Source organism: Triturus cristatus, chromosome 8 (genome assembly GCF_964204655.1).
Source record: "Triturus cristatus chromosome 8, aTriCri1.1, whole genome shotgun sequence".
In the NCBI taxonomy this organism is placed as follows: domain Eukaryota; kingdom Metazoa; phylum Chordata; class Amphibia; order Caudata; family Salamandridae; genus Triturus; species Triturus cristatus.
In genome coordinates, this window is record NC_140591.1 from 180,316,764 (window position 1) to 180,337,296 (window position 20,533).

The following is a 20,533-nucleotide window of genomic DNA, read 5'->3' on the forward strand; positions in this document are numbered from 1 at the left end:
GGCCGTTTCGGATCTTTATGAACTTTTTTCGGTGCCGACGGAGTTTTTGGTGCCGATGGAATCTTCGGTGCCGAGGGACTTTTAGGCATCGATGTCGAAGAACGTTTCGGTGCTGGTGGAGACTTCGGTGCCGAGGAACGTTTTGATGCCGAAGGAGATTTCGGTCTTAAAGCCAGTTTCGGTGCCGAAGGTATTATAGGTACAATAACATGAGGTTTGCTTGGGCCCGAGCCACATACAGGCTTAGATGTCTTCGGAGCCGGGCCCGAGGGCGGGGCTTCTGAAGAGGATTTTCGGTCGCGACTGGGCCCAGCTGGCGGAGTCTTGACCAATGTCTTTTTGGATGGGGTAGGGGCAGGGGGGGTGGTACTCACACGCTGCCCTGGAGTGATGAGGTCATCGGAATCGTCGGCCTCGGACACGATCTCGAGATCTTCGGTGTCATCTTCAGGAACATCCTGAGCAAAGATGTCCTCCGGTTCTGGAGCTGGTTTGGCCATATGGCGTCGAGCTCTTCGGTCCCGGAGGGTCTTCTTGGAACGGAAAGCGGCACAAGCTGGACAGTTCGATTCGTTGTGTTCCGGCGACAGGCAGAGGTTACAAACCTCGTGGTGGTCACTGTGGGGGAACTTTGCTCCACACAGGGGGCATTTTTAAAGGGTGTCCTGTCCATCAGCCGCTTCTGGAACCGGTCCGAGTTGATTTCGATGTCGATAGAATGAAGATTGAAGAGTTAATTTGATTGCTGGAAGTTTTCTGCTGGAGCGGAAAAAGTTCATCCGAACCCAATGGCGGAAAAAAACAATCTGACGATGGAGTGGATGCCCATGCGCACTGTTGTCCAGGGGAGGAGTCACCTATCTAGTCTTCGGAAGAAGCCTTTGGTCACAACAACAACCTGCAATCATCCGAGCCCAACACCAGATAGCGATCTTATCCTCAGTGTGTGATCTGCAGCTCATATGCCTCAAACATACAATTTTAGTAGTTGGCTGTGTGTGTTTTACATCAACAGTCGCTTAATGACTGGATGCAGCCTCAACTTCTAAACTGCATTCAAGAAAACTAACTAGTGTAAACACTTTGTCCCGAAAGGTCATTTGATGAGTGCTTACGATGTCACTGGGCCCTGACTGCGTGTGTGAAGTCGCGGTCGCTACCGGTAAGGATAAGTTACTTACCTGTAATCCTAGTTCTTTTCCAGGGATATCCTCATCAAAAATCATAAACACTGAATATTCCCGCCCATGTGCGGGGACCACACACACACACGGGACCACACACACACGGGACCACACACACACACACGGGACCACACACACACACACGGGACCACACACACACACGGGACCACACACACACACGGGACCACACACACACGGGACCACACACACACACGGGACCACACACACACACACTTTTTCCACACATAAATGCAGCCCCTATTAGGGAGGCTAAACAATGCAACAATAAATAACTGCTTTTGCATCAACACACTATAGAATATAGACCACAGGAGGGCAAGCTTTACTTTAACTCTTAATTAGTATACTCAAAATAGTCTGCAAAAGAGCAATAGTACAGAAAATGAAAGCAATTGTAACATAAAAAACTGGCATGGTGCCTTTAAGGCAGCCATGACCCCTGGCTTCCCATCACGCCTCAGGGGTGACAGTTAGGTCAGTTGGTCTTTGTGGAGAACCGAGGGTCAGGGCACAAACATAGCACAGCAGAAGTCTCATTTGCCTGGGGAGGCGGGTGGGTTGCTTATGACTTTGATGAGGATATCACTGGAAGAGAACTAGGATTACAGGTAAGTAACTTATCCTTCTCTTCCTGGGGATCCTCATCAATAGTCATAAGTAGGCCTGGGCGTAGTTCGCGGAACTCTGCGAAGTTCCACGAGTGGCGGAGTGCAGTGCGAACTGCAGTTTGTGCTGGTATTCCTGCAACCCAGGTAGAAATTCTACCCGAGCAGCAACTCGCGCTCGCAAACTTACCGCTTGGGAGCGCGAGGGGGGAAAAAACTCCACTGCACATCGTGAAGCGGAGTTTTCTGCACTCCGTGAGCTCCGCGGAATGTAGAAAACTCCACGAATGGAGCGAAGTTCACCACCCAGGCCTAATCATAAGCACTGAATAGAATAGCAAACTCATCCTCCGCCTGCGGGAAAATGAGAAACAATGATTACGTAAAACAATCAAAGCTTTTATCAGCATAGGAACAGATTTCTCAAGGAGGCATAGGCCACTTGAGTGTCCACTCTGGTATCTGAGTCGAGACAATAGTGTCTTGTAAACGTATTTATAGATCTCCAAGTGGCTGTTTTGCAGATCTCGGAAATCAGCACATTGTTAAGGAAAGCCGTTGTAGCTGCTTTTCCTCTGGTGGAATGAGCACTGGGCCTAGACCAAAGTGGCTTTTGCGCTAAAGCATAAGCCAGTTTGATACATGACACTATCCATCTGGAGATGGACCGCTTGGAAGCTGGTAACCCTGTTCGAATTGAACCGTAGTTAATGAACAGTTTATCAGATTTCCTAATCGCCTTAGACCTCGCCAAATAGAATTTCAAAACACTTTTGAGGTCTAAAGAGTGAAGGAACCTCTCAGCTGGCGTAGAGGGATTAGAAAAAAGGTAGGAAGCGAAATGGTTTGGTTGACATGAAAACCCGACACCACCTTCGGCAGGAAGGAGGGGTGGGTTCTCAAAGCAACTCTATTGATATGAAAAACTGTGTATGGTTCTTTCTAGCAGAGAGCCTGGATCTCGCTCACTCTGCGAGCTGAAGTAATAGCCACCAAAAAGGCTGCCTTCCAGGTAAGGTGCTGGAGGGTTGCCTTGTGGATGGGTTCAAATGGGGGACCCATCAGTTTAGAAAGAACTAGATTTAGCTCACAGGGTGGAGAAGGAGGCCGAATGGGAGGGTAGACTTTCTTTAACCCTTGTAAGAAATCTTTCACTACCTGCATTTGAAAGAAAAAAGGCTGAGAAGGGGCGCGCCGGTTGGCCATGATGGCAGCCAGGTGCACTTTAATTGAAGAGAATTTTAGACCTACCTTAGCTAGGTGGAGTAGATAAGGTAGAATCACATCCTCCTGCCCCTTTGTAGGGTGGTAATTATTTTGTCAACACCGTATATAAAAATGTTTCCATTTACAAGCATAAGACTGTCTTGTGGAAGGTCTTCTTGCTTTTTTCAAGATGGTCATGCAGTTCTGAGGGAGTCCTAAATGACCATGTTGAAGGACCTCAGGAGCCATGCTGCCAAGTTCAGTGACTGACGGTTGGGGTTATAAATGCTCCGGTTCATCTTGGACAGCAGGTCCGGTCTGCACGGCAATCTCTTCTGCGAACGTTCCAACAGGTGCAGCAGGTCCGGGTACCACCACTGCCGTGGCCAGTCCGGAGCAATCAGAATCATCTTCGCCTCAAAGAAGCCAGTCATCGAGATATGGGTAAACAAAGATGCTGTTGCACTACTGCCATGCACTTTGTAAACACTTGAGGGGCCGACTTCAACCCGAAGGTATAACCGCCAAACACCTGCACTTCCAGATCCACACCGATCCCAACACCACCCTCAAAGGACGCTCGTCTACAGACCCCCCCCCCCCCCCTCCGGACTCCGACCACAGTTCAGCGACACCATTGCAGACTTAGTCAGTACACACGCCCTCGCCTCCACAGACTGCATCCTCCTCGGGGACCTGAACTTCCACCTCGAGAACAACAAACGCAACTCCACCACCCTGATCGACAACCTCGGACTCCGGCAACTCGTCACAACACCCACCCACTCCGCCGGCCACATGCTTGACCCCATCTTCTCCGCAAGTGCCCACGTCTCCTTCAACCACACCACCGAACTCCAGTGGACCGACCATCGCTGCATCCACTTCACCTTCCAGAAACCCACCATGCACCACCGCACCCAACAGATCCCCCGCCGCTGCTGGTGCAAAGTCATCGAAGACCAGCTAACCACCACCCTCGCCCGAAGCCCACCCGCCGACCCCACCGACCCAGACACCGCCGCCCGCAAACTCAGACAATGGATCGACAACTGTGCCAACACCCTCGCCCCGATCAAAAAACCCTCCAACAGACACGCCAACAAGAAAGCCAGCTGGTTCACTGAAGACCTCCAGGCCCCCAAGCAAACCTGCCGAAAGCTAGAGAAGAAATGGCACCGTGAACAGACACCGGACAGCTACGCAGTCCACAAGAACGCCACCCACAGGCACCACAACCTCATCAAATCCGCCAAGAGGGCCTCCTTCAAAGACCACTTAGACACCAACGCACACAACAGAAAAGAGCTCTTCAACATCGTGAAGGAACTCTGCAACCCCAGCTCCAACACCAACTACATCCCACCATCACAAGACATGTGCGACTCCCTTGCCACCTTCTTCCATCGCAAGATCGCCGACATCCACCACAGCTTCAACGTCACGACCGCCACGACAACCAACGAGACCTCCAACGGCCACCATCTGAACCGACCCCCTGCTCGCCTGGACCAACAAACGACGACACCATCAAAGTCATGAACACCATCCACTCCGGATCTCCGTCAGACCCATGCCAACACCACATCTTCAACAAAGCCAGCACCACATTCGCACCCTATCTCCGGAAAGCCATCAACATCTCCTTCGAGACAGAGACCTTCCCGGAGAGCTGGAAGCACGCCGAGATCAACACCTTACTCAAGAAACCCAAGACTGACCCCAAGGACCTCAAGAACTTTCGGCCCATCTCCATGCTCTCGTTTCCGGCCAAGGTCATTGAGAAGACCGTCAACAGACAACTGACCCGCTACCTCGAGGAGAACAGGATCCTGGACCCTTCCCAGTCTGGGTTCAGCAGTAACCACGGCACTGAAACTGCCCTCATCGCTGCCACCGATGACATCAGGGCCCTGCTGGACAACGGAGAAACCGCGGCCCTCATCCTCCAAGACCAGTCAGCCGCCTTCGACACAGTCTGCCACCGCACCCTACGCACACGCCTCCACGACGCTGGGATCCAAGACAAGGCTCAGGACTGGACCACCTCCTTCCTCTCCGGCAGAACCCAGAGCGTCCGCCCCACCCCCTTCCGATCCAAAGCCACCAAGATCATCGGCGGCGTACCCTAGGGCTCATCCCTCAGCCCAACATTGTTCAACATCTACATGGCACCTCTCGCCCACGTCGCCAACTGCATGACCTCAACATCATCTCCTACGCCGATGACACCCAGCTGATCCTCTCCCTCACCAAGAACCCCCTCAACGCCAAAACCAACCTCCACAAAGGAATGAAAGTCGTCGCTGAATGGATGAAGAACAGCCGACTGAAGCTAAACTCGGACAAGACTGAAATGCTCATCCTCGGCTCCACCCCCTCGGCCTGTGACGACTCCTGGTGGCCCACCGTACTGGGAACAGCTCCAACACCCACCGATCACGCACGCAACCTAGGGTTCATCCACGACTCTCTCTCCATGACAAAGCAGGTCAACGCTGTCTCGTTCTCCTGCTTCAACACCCTCTGCATGCTCCGCAAGATTAACAGGTGGATCCCCACCGAAACAAGAAGAACGGTCACCCAGGCCCTCGTCAGCAGCAGGTTGGACTACGGAAACGCCCTCTACGCAGGAGCCTCGGTCAAACTCCTGAAACGACTCCAGCGTATTAAAAACTACTCTGCTCGCCTGATCCTCGATATCCCTCGCCGCGGCCACATCACACCCCACCTGAGAGACCTGGCTCCCTGTCAACAAGAGGATCACCTTCAATCTCCTCACCCACGCACACAACACCGGACCAGCATACCTCAACAGATGACTCCGCTTCTACACCCCCAACCGCCAGCTCCGCTCAACTCACCATCGTCGCAGTCCCCCGCATCCGAAGAGCAACCTTCGGCAGCAGATCGTTCTCCCACCTCGCCGCCAAGACATGGAACACCCTCCCCATCCTCCTACGGCAGACCCAGGACCTGCTAACCTTCAGGAGACTCCTCAAGACCTGGCTATTCGAGCAGTAGCAGCATCACCCCCTCACCCCCACTTGAGACCCTCACAGGTATGTAGTGCGCTTAACAAATGTCCTGATTGATTGATATATTTGATGGAGGGCCAACATGTGAAACATTTTTCATTCTGATAGACTTGTAGAGGGTCTGAAGATCCAGGATAGGTCTGTACTCTGAATTCCGACTTTTTTTCTTCACTAGGAAGTACCCTTGAATATACCTCTCGACCTTGCTGTGAGCTTTTACAGGAGGAATTAAGGGGGGTGTGGGTAGGAAGCCAAAAACATACAGTGTACCCATTTCGCAGAATCAAGGACACCCATTGGTCGTTTGTGATGTTGCACCACTCTTCCATGTGGTAGAAGAGGCAACTGCATGGGTCATTTTTGCAGCTGAGATTATTACAGAGTCAGGAGGTGGGTCAGATTAAAGGAATAATGGATCTTCTTACGGAGGTTTGTACTTCAAGATTATCGTTGGCATGGTCTTGAGCGTTGCCGGTGTAAGAAACATGTCCATCACAGGTTAGAGAAGGCACTAATGGTAACAATGGTTTGGCAGATGATCTTTAATGTAAAGTCTCAAAAATCACAGAGAATGAACTCTGCTGGGTTGTCATAACAATGTTCAACTTTGTTGCCCCTCTGGCCAGAACATCCTGAAAAGTACAGATGTCATACACCAGAGAGATCCTCGACAGTGGGCTGTCTGTAAGCGTAGGAGAGTAGTCCCTCTTTGAGGATTATGTAGAAGAGGGTGAACGTGTCGGGGACTTGAGCCTTCTCCTATGACCTCGAGATGTAGATCTCCTTCTCGAGGAAGGTACAGGAGTACGTGTCTGATCTCGACCTCTCAATAGAGTAGTAGGCGAGAGATCTATAGCTTGTACCAGCAGGGCCAGAGGAGACCTGTTTAGAGGGCTGGAGTAAACCTGAGTGTCTTGTCCAGATTTCTGCAAGTGATCCAGAGACCAACTAGGAGAGAGGTGCACAGATGGAGATTTCTGCCTCCCTTCTCGTGCAGGAGCCACAGAGCGTGAACAGAGCCGTACCAGAGAAGCAGCTGGACTGGTCGAGGTCGCGATAATCTCCTCCGGTGATCTTGAAGATGAAGTGAGTCTTGAACCCGTGTGATGGGTCGATGCAGACTGGCAACAGTGTCTCAACGTTAAAACGTAGAGACCCTGTGTCCTGAACCAGTGCTGGTGATTTTGCTCACTGGGCGTAAGGAGGACCTAGATCGATGTTGTGATGCTGAGTGATGCTGAGTGATGCTGAGTGATGCTGAGTGATGCTGAGTGATGCTGAGTGATGCTGAGTGATGCTGAGTGATGCTGAGTGATGCTGAGTGATGCTGAGTGATGCTGAGTGATGCTGAGTGATGCTGAGTGATGCTGAGTGATGCTGAGTGATGCTGAGTGATGCTGAGTGATGCTGAGTGATGTGTCCTCGGCATCGAGCGTTCTCTAGGTATGGAACTGTGTCCCAACGTCGAGTAGACGACAACAAAGGGGGTGTTCTTCTCGACATCGAACGTCCTTAAGTTGACGCCGACTGAGATCCAGGTCTCGACGTAGAGCGCCCGCGAGGTGGCACCGACAGAGTCTTGTGTCTCGACGTCGAGCGCCTTTGGGACGATGCCGGAGACTTATGAGTCGACGCTGATCGCCTTTGGTCTGACGCCGACAGGGACTTGTGCCTTGACGTTAACCTCATCTGCAACAAAGACTTGTGCCTCGACATCAAGTGTTGGGAGGACCCTGATGGAGTTTCATGCCTCGATGTCGATCCTCTGCGATACAACGCCGACGGAGACTTGTGCCTCAGCATCGAACGTTGCACCACCACTGACTGAGACCTACTCCTCGACGTTAGGCGTCGCCGGGTTGACACCAACGGAGGGTTCACTACCTGATAACGTCGAAAATGCAGTCTTTGATCTTGGTGTCGATGGCTTCGACGACGACCGCCGTTTCTTTGTCGCTGGTAAATTCGACGTCGAGCCCGACACCGAAGGGGAACAGAACGGAATTTTGCTTCTCAACGTCGATCTGGCCCTCTTTTTCTTCTGTCTCACAGGAGACCTACCTCTCTCAGAAAGTCCATAGAGGCGAACACTTTCCCTCTCCTTGAGAGTTCTCTTAGACAATTGCTTGCAAGGTTGACAGGTCTCTGGGAAGTGAGAGTCAAGGAGACAGAGAATACACACAGAATGTGTATCAGACCTGGCCTCCTCCTTGCCACAGGAGGGGCAAGGGTCAAAAATGGCATTTTGACAGAAAAACAATCACTGTTAAAAATGGTTGCACCTCACACAAAACCTTAAAAGACGTCAAGTGAAAGGCAGAACACCACAATAAAACAGAGAATTATTTGACAAAAAAAGTCAAAAAGTCAGAGCTGTGAATTCCAGGGTCCTGACTGAAGGAGCCAGAAAGAACAACTGACCTGTCACTCCTGAAGCATGATGGGAAGCCAGGGGTCAAGGCAGCCTTAAAGGCACGGCGCAAGTTTATGTTACAATTGCTTTCAATTTCTATACTATTGGTTTTCAACGCAGTCTGTAGGCTAACAATTCTTGCTCTTTTACAGACTATTTTGAGTATACTCATTAAAAAGAGTACAAGTAAAGATTGCCCTCCTGTGGTCTTCATTCTATAGTATGTTTATACAAAAGCAGTTATTGATTGTTGCATTTTTTTGCCTCCCTTATAGGGGCTACATTGATGTGTGGAAAAAATTATCTTTATATATATTTATTATTATTTCCAGGGTCCCCGCACATGGGCGGGAATATTCAGGTTCCCCGCACATGGGCAGGAATATTCAGTGCTTCTGACTATTGATGAGGACAACAATAAGCCACTGCGTAGAACATTTCATGTGAAGGAGATCTTCCCGTTGCCAATCATGGTGTTCCATACACCCCTGCTGTGCACTGGGGCTCGTTGGGGAGGTTCAGACAGAGTCCATCACCTCTTACTTTCTTTGTTATTTCTCTCCTTCGCGACAAATTGTCGATTTGTTTTGCTGAAGATTGCAGCAGGCACCAGCATTACTATTTTCTACGCCAAGGCTCAGAATTTTCATTGTTGCAAATATAATCTTTATTGCACCTAAAGGGGTAAGCGCAAGTAAAACTTCGACACTTGGTGGAGGAGGAGTTTTTGATAAAACTGTGTGCCAGAAGCAGAGTGCGAAGTGGGAAAAACTCTGCAAACTCAGTCGGCGGAGCGGAGTTTGCCGTCCACCCTTAGTTGTGGCCCAAGTTTCATGAAAATTGATGATTTCATTTCTTGTTAATTATTATTGTTCAAAGAGCATAATTCCACATGATGAAATTAAGTCAAAAAGCACAAGCCCACTTTCTGCTAATTGTTAACTGCAAAAGATTTTTTTTTAAAAGGCCTGATAATATTATGTAAATCACGATAGCTAGAGAGGAATTTGTGTCAGGAAATGAGAAGCAATGAGGAATTGCTTCACCCATATTTGCTGAAGGAAAACAGGAGGCACATTCAGCCTTCATTTGCAGGCTGCTTTGTCCTAGTACGGATGAAAACAGATGCATATGTTATTAGATTGAAAAATAACTACATTATTTGAAGCAGGTGCGAGTATGACCCATTTATAAAAATTCAAATTAAGCCTTTCTTTTTTCAAAGTGCAGCATAGTAAGCGAAAGTCATGAGGCTGGGATTGCTATAATCTGAAAAAAATAATATGGGGGCTATATTCTTATGTTCATGTTACTCTTAAATGGTGCAGCTACTATTTGGTTCATTTTTATTACAGCTACAATTCATACTGTGTTCACTAGGATAGGATTTTAATTTTACTAATCAAATCCTTTTTCGCAACACTGATAGTTATCTAAACGCATCACACTCCAGTACAGCTCAGTGATTTGCCAGGTTGATGCAGTCTATTTGCGGGGTTGATGGAGTCAAACTATCTTTCTGAATCAGTAGCCACATAAAAAAGTCTTTAGTGCCAGTGGGTATAGAAAGCATATTTTGCGGGCCATGTTTTAGAGAATCTAGAAAACATAACTTTCCAGGGTATTTTGCACAAGGATAGCAGACCTGCTAAACAAAGCTTAAAGGGAAAACAAATACCCTTTAACAGTGTTCATAGCAATTTAACCTATGACAGAACCTCAGTGGAGTCCTGCAGTGCTTTGCCACGTAAAACCTCAACTACCATTCAAGAGAGGCCTTCGGATTCATCCCAACAGACGTTGCAGGCCTTGGAGTCGTGTGCTAAACAAAATACCACAGACCTACCTCGTGGAGATCTTTCACAGACATCTGTTTGACAGTCCCTACAACACTTAAACCCTGTAGTCGAAGAGGGTAACAAATCCCTTTCACACTGAAAAATTTGCAAGGGAAAGAAATCACTTCACAAGGTGAAGAAAAAGAGAGGCAGAGCTCTGGAACCATGTCTGAAAGTATAGAACGGAATTAATGCCAGCGTGTATGGAATGGATGGTGCTTATATTCAGCTCTGTTAATCACTTCCAGAACAGCACTAAATCAGAGTAGAGCAGCACTCAATCTACATGTGTGAAGGAACACTACTTTGAGTTTTTGGATCCAATCCGGCACATGGTGACCTTCACATGTTGAGGAATCTACATACTGAAGGTTTAAAATAGGAGATTAGGCCTTTAGTTGAGACCTTCCTTTACCAAAAAAACATACCACTGCATGCGAGAGACTATACAAAGAATCCATCTTTGAAAGAAGTTTAGACAAGTCCAAGTTTCCAATAACTATTTGTCAAAAGCTGAAAATGCCATAAGTTTTCAGGTAGAAAATATTTTTAATTGCATCTTTCTTTAGAGGTTATACCTGATTTGTTAATGGTTGCTGAATCTGGTCAGTGTAAGGTAAAGCAGAAACTTGTTGGTCTGTTATGCTTTGCTGCCGACGCTCACTGTACTGCTGATGCGAGTGAGGCATCTGTCCAGCCATCTGAAGGCCAGCAGCATGAAATGAGAATGACGGTGCAAGTCGAACAGATGAGGGTTTGCATGCTGAAGTCTCTCCTCCTAAAAAAAAAAAACAATAAGAAATTTTCAGCATACAAAAATTAAACAATATCTGCATAATTCATATTGGCATGAACCATCATCAGGAATTGCAAACTGTACATTTCTTAAATTGACAGTATTTAAATTAACGATTATGGTAATATTAACTGCATCTCCTAATCCACTGTTTTGATCAGCACACTAAAAACTCTGTGAAAAGCAAAAAAACACCTGATTTGCATATACCAGTAATTTTTCAGAACAAGATATTTTTTAAATCTTCACTGCCATAGAAAGGCACCTGGAAGGAGTAAGTATTTCCCTTTTGCTGTAATGTCCCATACTCTATGTGGAGGCAGGAAAGCTCTGTGCGAAATGGTGTCCAATACTATCCCAATTAACAGGAGGCAGAGAGAGGAGATTTTGTGCAAATGATTGAAAAATCCAAGGTGAACAATAGGGAAGCGGTTGATTGCACTGGATGGGACACTACCTCGGGCAACTTTGCTTTGATCAACCAGTTGTCCATGTACATGAATACTGCAATTGCGGACTCTGAGATGAAGCCGCCGCTACCATCACTTTCATGAGGACCGGAGGTGCTGATGTGAATCCAAAAGGAAATACTGTCAATTGGTAATGGGTAGAACCCACAACAAACCACAAATATGTCAAATTGGAATGTGAACTAACGCTTCCTGCAAGTTTAAAGACACCATAAAATATTTCAGCTCTAGCGCCAAATAACCCTGAGCCAGCATTATGAACTTGTCCTTTCAGGGGTGCAAATTCAGGAGAGTGATAGAGGAGCAGCTGCATACCACCATTGTAGGAACAAAGGATCTGCTTTCATGGTCACCCCCACTTTTTGCTGTTGTCAGTATGTGTTTTGACTAGTCTGAGATCATGCTAATCAAGACCCCAGTCATGGTGCATCCTCAATTTTTGCATGGTACGGACTTTTGTACCTCCACAATTGGCTACTGGTGTACCCCTATAAGTCCCTAGTAAATGGTATTGAGGTACCCAGGGCATAGGTACACCAGGAGTCTCCAATGGGCTGTAGCATGTATTGTTCAACCCATGAAGGCCACTTAAAGTTTGACTACAGGCCTGCCGTTGCAGCCTGTGCAGGCTGGTGTTAGCACACTAACAACAGAAATAAGTTATCTAATATCTGAGGTCATTACACTTAAAACCTATAAGTCACCTCCAAGGCAGTCCTTTCAATTCTGAAGGCAGGGTGCTGTATTATAAGTCAGTGGGTGCCCCTGCATGAGCAGGACACCCCTAAAAACCCCAAAGTCGATTCTCCAGGTTTTGTAAGTGCTGTTGGCCATTTTGATATATAGTGGCCATGTGTCACTATGCGATGGCTAACTATATACTGGCTGTGCCGTACCAGGGCATGTTTGGTATCAACTGTGTTTGGGTATGATTCTAACACGTGTACCAGTGTTGGAGGTATAATTCAATGCACTCAGTGGCTCCTCCGGGAAGCCCCCCCCCTACTCCCGGTGACAGCCTCCCAGGGTCTGCCTGCAAGCTAGTGCTGCTGCAGACCCCAGACATGATTCTGCCCTCCTGCTGCTGCGCACAGCTTGAGCAGGGGAATGTATAAAAATAGGTTTCCTTTAACAGGGAGGTGTTACCACCTCCCAGACAGGACTTAGTGTATTGAGTTGCAGTTGGGCCGTTTGCCCGCACCAGCCTGCTTTGAAGGGCACATTTAGTGCCTTCTTTGCATACTCCAGTTGGCGGAGCCCTTGGCTCCCGCTCTGGTGCGAAACTGGACAAAGGAAATGGGAGTATCCTCCCCTCTGTGCATCCCCTCCTCTGAGAAGGACCCCGAGTCGTCCTAACCTCTTTTAGTGTATAAAGGGCTTACCTTTGAGTGGGTCCTCAGATTAGTCGTGGGACAAGACTCAAGGCTGAAACCACGTCACTCTTCGACCATCTGGACACCTGGAATTCGCTGGACTTCGCCTGGAACCGAGACTGCATTAAGGAAGACTCCTGCTGATCCGGGTCTTGCTGTTCTGCAAGTCTTCTTCCTAGTTACTGTGCTTCTGCCAGGATCTTTAACGGACATCAAGGGCACCCGAAGTAATCTCCCTGGGATTGACGGAGTCACTCCCCTGCATTTGCAGGTATGGCAACAAAGCTGACCTGTCTGCTGCCCCTGACGTCCTATAGACTTCGAAAAGCTCAGCAACACAGGTCGTGGTTCTGCAACTCCCTCGAGGCCTGACCTGTCCTCTCAGCAAGTTTAAGGCCAGTATCCCTCATCTGAACTGCTAGGACCAAACCCTTGTACACTATGTCAACTTGCCGTTGCCACAGGTTGTTAGCACTGCACCCCAGAGATTTTCTGGATACAAAAAGCTCCAGCATCTCTTCCTGCCAAGTACAGCGTCTTGACTGTATCCTCTGCACTGTGGGCCTTCTTTCTTAGTGAGCTTCTCAAAGTCCTCTAGCGAATCCTGTGATTTCGGCCTGTGGGTCCTTCTGAGGGTCTTCTCCTGCTTTATAGGGCTCCCTTGCTTGCTTGGGGCCTGCTCTGACTCCCATGCCAGTGGGGGAATCCCTTGGACCTTGCTGGTCTAGACATTGCTCCATTTCCCACACTTGTTGCAGCTGCCAAGGCTTGCTGTTGCTCCCGCCAGACACTGACCCCTTGGTTCTCGACTTACGACGAGGGACAGCTCATGCACGACTCCTGGTTTTCCTCAGCATCACCTGGTCCTTACACCTGCAGTGACAAGGTCACCATCAACTCTTTTGAAACATCCATCATCGATGAGCACTGCTCTTCCGAGCCTCTTGGTCATCGCAGAGTGTCATGGACACTGTCCCCTCTGCTTACAGCGTCTCCTCTTCAAGAATTCACCATTGGATTCCACCGGACTCCTGCACAGTCTTCTCCAGCGGCATCTTTCCTGAAGTCCTCCATTGTGGTCTACGCAGGGACGGCCGCAACAGGTAAGCGCAGTGGGGCAGGGTAGGGAAGGGGCTGACAACAGGATAGTAGAAATTAAATAAAAAATGAAATAAAAACTACTTCCCCTGCACTCGCAAAATCTCGGGAATGCGGCGAGCGCAAAGTAAGTGGTTTTATTATTATTATTTTTTTTTTTTTGTATTTATTTTACCTATCCAGTCATCTGTAGACTTCCCCTTCCCCACTCCGCCACGCCACTTTTACCTGTGCCGGCCGTGCCTGATTGACAAAAAGATAATGTACAAGACCAGGCTCCAAGCTACCTTGTATGTAGAGTCTGTCCACAGAAGCATACCTTTGAAATATTTTTGCTGAAATTAAGTGGATAGTAGAGCTGGAAACACCGAGGGGTTATTTACAAGCCCTGTGTGCCACCGGAACATTACTTTTTTTGACGTGCAGATCCACATCTACGAGGCCATGTAAAGCCACCCTGCGTGGCTTTTCATGGGCTTGTATATATGGGGTAAGGCAACGCAGCGACGCTGTGTTGTCTCACACTACGCTGGGGAAGCATGTCATAGGTTTTGACACATTCCCAGATTTAGAACGTAGCGTAAATCGGGAAAGCGTCAAAACCGTATGTCACTCAGAGGGTGGCGTGATAAGGAGAAATAACTTCATTTCTCCTCTTTTACCTCATTTTGCAGCATACATAGAAAGAGGAAAACGACTCCATTGATTGTTAAACAATCATTCATACAATGCACACCCCGTTGGATCATAGTGCACAGTGCCTGTGTTGGCGTAAGGCAGCCATTTGTATGCCAGCGCAGTAGAACAGGAATGAAATGAAATGAGAGGCTTTTATATAGCGCATGGCTACCCGGAGGCATCTCAGCGCTGCAGCAGTAGCTAGGGGGAGGGGAAGGTTTATGAGAATAGCCAAGTTTTCAGATGTTTGCGAAATGTCAAATGGTTAGCTTCCTTGTGGATAGGGAGAGGTAGGGAGTTCAAGAGCTTAGAAGCATTGTAGGAGAAACGGCGGCTGCCTGTTCTAGCCTTCTTAATTCTGGGAACCTCCGCCAAGGGAAGCTCGTCCAAGCGAAGACTTAGAGTAGTCTTGTATGGTTTAATCAAGTTTTTGGTAATAGGTGGACCTTTGTGCTGCATCTCAGATATGGCTGAGTAAGTGGAAATGCTGCATACCGTGCCGTAAGAGAGGGGCACTTTATGAACAGCAGTGGATTAGGGAACAGCTGCAGAACACTAATAATTCTTTTAGGGTACTGTTACGGTCTGATCAGGGAAGAAGTTGTATGCATACATCCAGTGGTCCCTGGGGGTTAACCCCAAAGTGCAATGGAGCCATCAACGCTGTATGTGCAAATCGAAGTGGGCAGTCAGTGCGTTAGCTGCACTGTTTGTGGGCTGGATTGAAAGTGTTCAAGTATTGAGAGCAATCTACCCTAGTGCAGTTGCAGCTTCGTTTTTGGTGGCAATTTGCCTGAATGATTTTGTTGTGAGAGTCCAAAGGATATTGCTTCAGCAGGCTTTCTACAAAGTGCACAGGACTTTAAGTGCCATCTCGTTCACTACTATTATGGCGGGGTTTTCATACTCTTGTTTTTGATGCTCAGGCCCAGGAAGGCCGCCTGGTTTGGTAAATGTTGCAGCCTGTCAGTGAAGATAGTAGCAACACAAAAACATAATGAACGGAATGCTGAACATTGTCAAACACTCACGCCCAGTACGTAGATCTGGGCATAAATCCATGTTTTTTTGCTCAATGCAATTCCAGTTTAGAACCAGCTACATGCAAATCAGTCTTGACCCTGCTTCCAACCCAAAATGCCAAGCCTTTCCTGGACAAGAAACAAGCATTCTGGGACCAGTTTCAGGGTATCGCAATTTCTTCAGCCAGGCTAGCTTGAATCGAGAGAAAAAGAATATACTGTTCCTGATACAACAGGAAAAGAAAGCAAAATATCCAAAAGTGTGATTTTCATACTTTCTCAGTTAGCATGATTAAGAAACAGATTAATGGGAAAATAAATATATATATATATATATATATATATATATATATATATATATATATATATATATATATATATATATATATATATTACCTACTGGCGGTCGCCAGTAGGTAGTTATAGTTAGGACCCCTTTTCCATAGGAAAACCTCAACATTCTATTTTGAATAACTTTGGCGCCGGTCGATGAATCCTCGCGAATTTCTCAAAATAGGTGGGGCGCTACGCTCTGCTCCTACCCTGAAAGTCTCGGGGGGATCCGTCAAGCGGGGGCTGAGATAAAAGGGGGGTCCCAAAACGCGTTTTTCCCATGCATTTTTCCATAGGACCTTTAGAACGAGCTACAGCCCGAACGGCTGAACAGAATTACTCGAAATTTGGCAGAGAGGTAGTCCCTAGGTCAAGGAAGTGCCTTTTGTAGGTTTGGTGTAAATCTGTTCAGTAGATTCTGAGAAAATAGCCTTTAAATCAATATATATATCTGAGCCCGCTTACGGTACGCTTACCGTACGCTTACCGTAAGCGTACGGTGGCGTGCGCGAGCGCGATTCTGATTGGCTCTTAGATCTTAGTAAACATTCGAATCGTCCGAAACCAGGAAGCGGCGGCCGCCATTTTGTGTATTTCACTCAGAAAAAAAAGAGTGAAAACAAGAAAAGGGGGCAATGAGGAGAGTTACAGACCCCCCTTACATTTGTGAGGGGGTCAAAGAAGGACTGTAAAGTACAAAGAAAACATTTATTGATTTTAAAAAAAATCACGGGGTACGCGTACGGTAAGCTTACGGTAAGCGTACGGTAGAAAAAAAAAAAAATGAAAATCAGATTTAAGTGTTTAGATATTAGGGGGCTCTAAAAAGAGCCGTTGTGTTTATGAAATGATTTATTAGTGGTACCTACAAGTAAGTACCGATGCAGAGTCTAAGGTTCAAGAGGAAGACTCTGTTCCCTTCATCATTGAAGTGCACACCATCTCCTCTATAAATGTCTTGCATGTCATAACGCAAGTTGTTGTGGTAAATGGCACCCATACCATAGTCACGGAGGAAAGTGGGTGGGCGTAAAGTGGGCGCGCGGTGCGCGAAGCGCACCGCGTGCTCACTGTGCGCGCACGGTGCGCGAAGCGCACCGTGCGCGCACGGAACGAACTGCGTTAAGTGGGCGCGCACGCCACGAATGGCGTAAATTAACTTAGCATTTAAAAAACCGTACAAATTCACTGAAAAAACCATAGGTTTCACACACGTTATAGTTAGGAATTAGCATTTAAAAAACCTTGCAAATTCACTGAAAAAACCATAGGTTTCACACATGTTATAGTTAGCGGAAATTTTACTGATAAAAAACCAATGAAATTCCCCCGTTATAGTTAGTGCAGGCAACTATAACTCACGCGACCGCAATCTTCTGCTGATGACATATGTGTCTTTATGAAAAAAAAATATTTGTAATATATGTATAGCTAAAAATGTATGGAAGAAGACATGGGCAAATAAGTGTCTAAATGCAGTATTAGCATCAGCAGAGGATTGCGGTCGCGTGAGTTATAGTTGCCTGCACTAACTATAACGGGGGAATTTCATTGGTTTTTTATCAGTAAAATTTCCGCTAACTATAACATGTGTGAAACCTATGGTTTTTTCAGTGAATATATATATATAAAACCGGGGGAAGAGGAAGAGGCGCCAATATGAGAGCAAGAAAAGACGGTGCAGGAGGGCAAAGGAAAAACAATACTGGTATGGGAACGAGAAGCCAGGACAACAAGAAACAATAATGGAGGACTCCACCCAACAATTAACGGTAATGAATCTGTCAGTTAGACCTATTACAGTTTCTGAAGAACAAGTTTTAAAATTAGGCTTATCGTTTTGTCCTGATAATCACCTAAACTATGCCCAAACTCGAATTGATCTCTATCAATTCGTACGTAAAGTTAAACTTTACAAACTACACGCATCACGTGGCAAAGTCATTCATACCAATGCCGGCACTTTGTCGCAAGAAGCTAGCTCTAGTGGTAACCAGCTATTAGCCATAGCTGATATTCCATTTCTTTTAAACATGCAGCACTTACAAAATCCCAATGATAATGTCATGAACACACAAAACCCAATTGATCCCAACAGTAATGACATCAATGAACATGCACTAGGAATTGAAACCAATGCCCCTAGTCTGACTAACTTCAGAGCCCCCTCCAAATTTGTACCACAGACACCCAAAGACAACATCGACCTATTCCATGAGACGGTCAGTCAAGATCTACTCAAAATTATTGACAAACACCCACAAATCAGGAATATGAGTAAAACACATTGGGAGGCTGTATCCAGCTTACAGCAAGACAATACAATAGTGATCAAATCATCTGACAAAGGGGGGAACATTGTCGTCATGGATAGGGACAAATATATCCAAGAGGCCATGAGACAATTAAACAACCCCACATGTTATGAGAGGGTAGATAAGTCATATCTTGACATACTACTCACTAGATACCATGGGTACCTGAATGAATGGTCTGACCGAAAACTTTTGAGTTGGGATGAAAAGAAATATTTAATGAATGAAACACCCACCACACCTACCTTCTATTTACTACCCAAAGTACACAAGGATCCAATCAACCCACCTGGTCGCCCTATAGTTTCTTCCAAAAATAGCCTTCTTGAGAAAACATCAGTATACATTGACCATTTTTTGTTTCCATATGTCAAAGACCTCAATTCATATCTCAGAGACACCACAGATTTCCTTCAGAAAATTCAGAACCTGCACTGGGAAAAAGAATATTGGATGGTCTGTCTAGATGTAGAGAGCTTATATACGAGCATAAAACATACAGATGGCCTGATGGCTTGCCAATATTTCTTAAAAGCTAGAAACATTGAATTTTTGGAACACACACGGATGCTCCTACAAATGATCGAAATTTGTCTCACTGAAAATGTATTTATGTTTAATGACAAATGGTACAAACAGCTACAGGGCACCTCGATGGGTACCTGCTTCGCCCCCAGCTATGCCAATCTCATGGTTGGCTGGTGGGAGAAGCAGGTACTCTGGAGTGAAGATACTGAGCCATGGTCAAATAATATCGGACTATGGCTCAGATTCATTGATGATATTTTCTTTGTGTGGGAAGGCAACGAATTGGATCTGCTTGAATTTGTAAATCATTTGAATTCCAATAACCTGAACCTTAGGTTTACCATGCAACACAGCCAACACAGTATAGATTTCCTTGACATCAAATTAACAATAGAAGATGGCATGTTAACCACTGACTTGTTCAGGAAAAAAACGGCAGGGAATTCTATCCTCCATGCAGCTAGTTGTCACCCACCTAATTTTAGGTGGAGTATACCTTACAGCGAATTTCTAAGAGCTAAACGGAACTGTAGCACCAAAACACTGTATGAAAAAAATAAACTTAAAATGATAACTAGATTCAAAAACAGGGGATATCCCAGCAAGATGCTGCAAAGAGGCGCCAAAAAGGCAGATCTTTTAAGCCATAATGATGCCCTATTCTCGCCCCCTAAAAAACTGAATAAACCAGACAATACTGACACACCTGTCCGTTTTATTACAACGTTCAGTACACAGGCAGACGAGTTGAGGAAAATCTTAAAGAAAAGGTGGCATATCCTCACACAGGATCCTCTCCTCCAAACTAAGTTAGGACAGACACCAGCTATCACCTACAGAAAGACTACATCCTTAAAAGATAAAACTAGTAGATAGTCATCTACAGCCTCAAAAGAAAAAAACTTGGCTAGATCAGAGAATAGGCTTTCACAAATGCAGCAAATGCAAAGCCTGTAGCCACAGTGTTAACACCAAGGAAATCACACTACCTAGACTCAAAAACAAATGGAAAATCAATAAGTCCATTTCGTGCAGCACTGAATTTGTAGTCTATGCTATTATCTGCCCGTGTGATAAATGGTATGTAGGATCAACCACATTTCCAGTTAAGAAAAGAATTTTAGAACACTGCCGGCCATCACCAATCATGACCATAGCTACAGTACAGCGAGACACTTTGATGAGATGCATGGGGTGACTGGACCAAAGCTAGATACATTGGCTTAGCAACCATCCCAAAACACCCAAGAGGAGGTAATAGAATTCGAGCCCTGCGCCGTCTGGAATCACGACTGATTCTACTAGCTGGCAGTATGTTCCCACTCGGTATGAATAATGACGAAGAACTTTATGTACATTTGTGAAAATTGATATACGCTTCCCGCAACCTAACCATGAGTTTCTTTATGATATCACCTTAACGGGGTGATACAAATTTTAACTTCATTTTATGGCTTACTTTATGTGCTGTTTTGTAACTCTACCTTCTTTTCCAGAATTGTATAGCTGGTGGTACATATACCTTTATATGTGTAGAATGTGGAAATATGTTATTATGTTGAGACAATGTACACAACAAAGTGCTGCTTTGATATACCAGAGGATTTATATTTCA

At 46.4% G+C, this 20,533-nt stretch overlaps 1 protein-coding gene across 2 annotated transcripts in view; it reads right to left on the minus strand.

Moving 5' to 3' along the window:
• DYRK1A (dual specificity tyrosine phosphorylation regulated kinase 1A) overlaps positions 1-20,533 on the minus strand; it is a 551,386-nt gene that overhangs the window by 376,030 nt on the left and 154,823 nt on the right. For both annotated transcript variants that reach the window (XM_085621267.1, XM_085621268.1), the window contains exon 4: positions 10,884-11,083. In XM_085621267.1, coding sequence (XP_085477393.1) covers positions 10,884-11,083 — 200 coding nt within the window. The remainder of the gene's footprint in view (positions 1-10,883; positions 11,084-20,533) is intronic.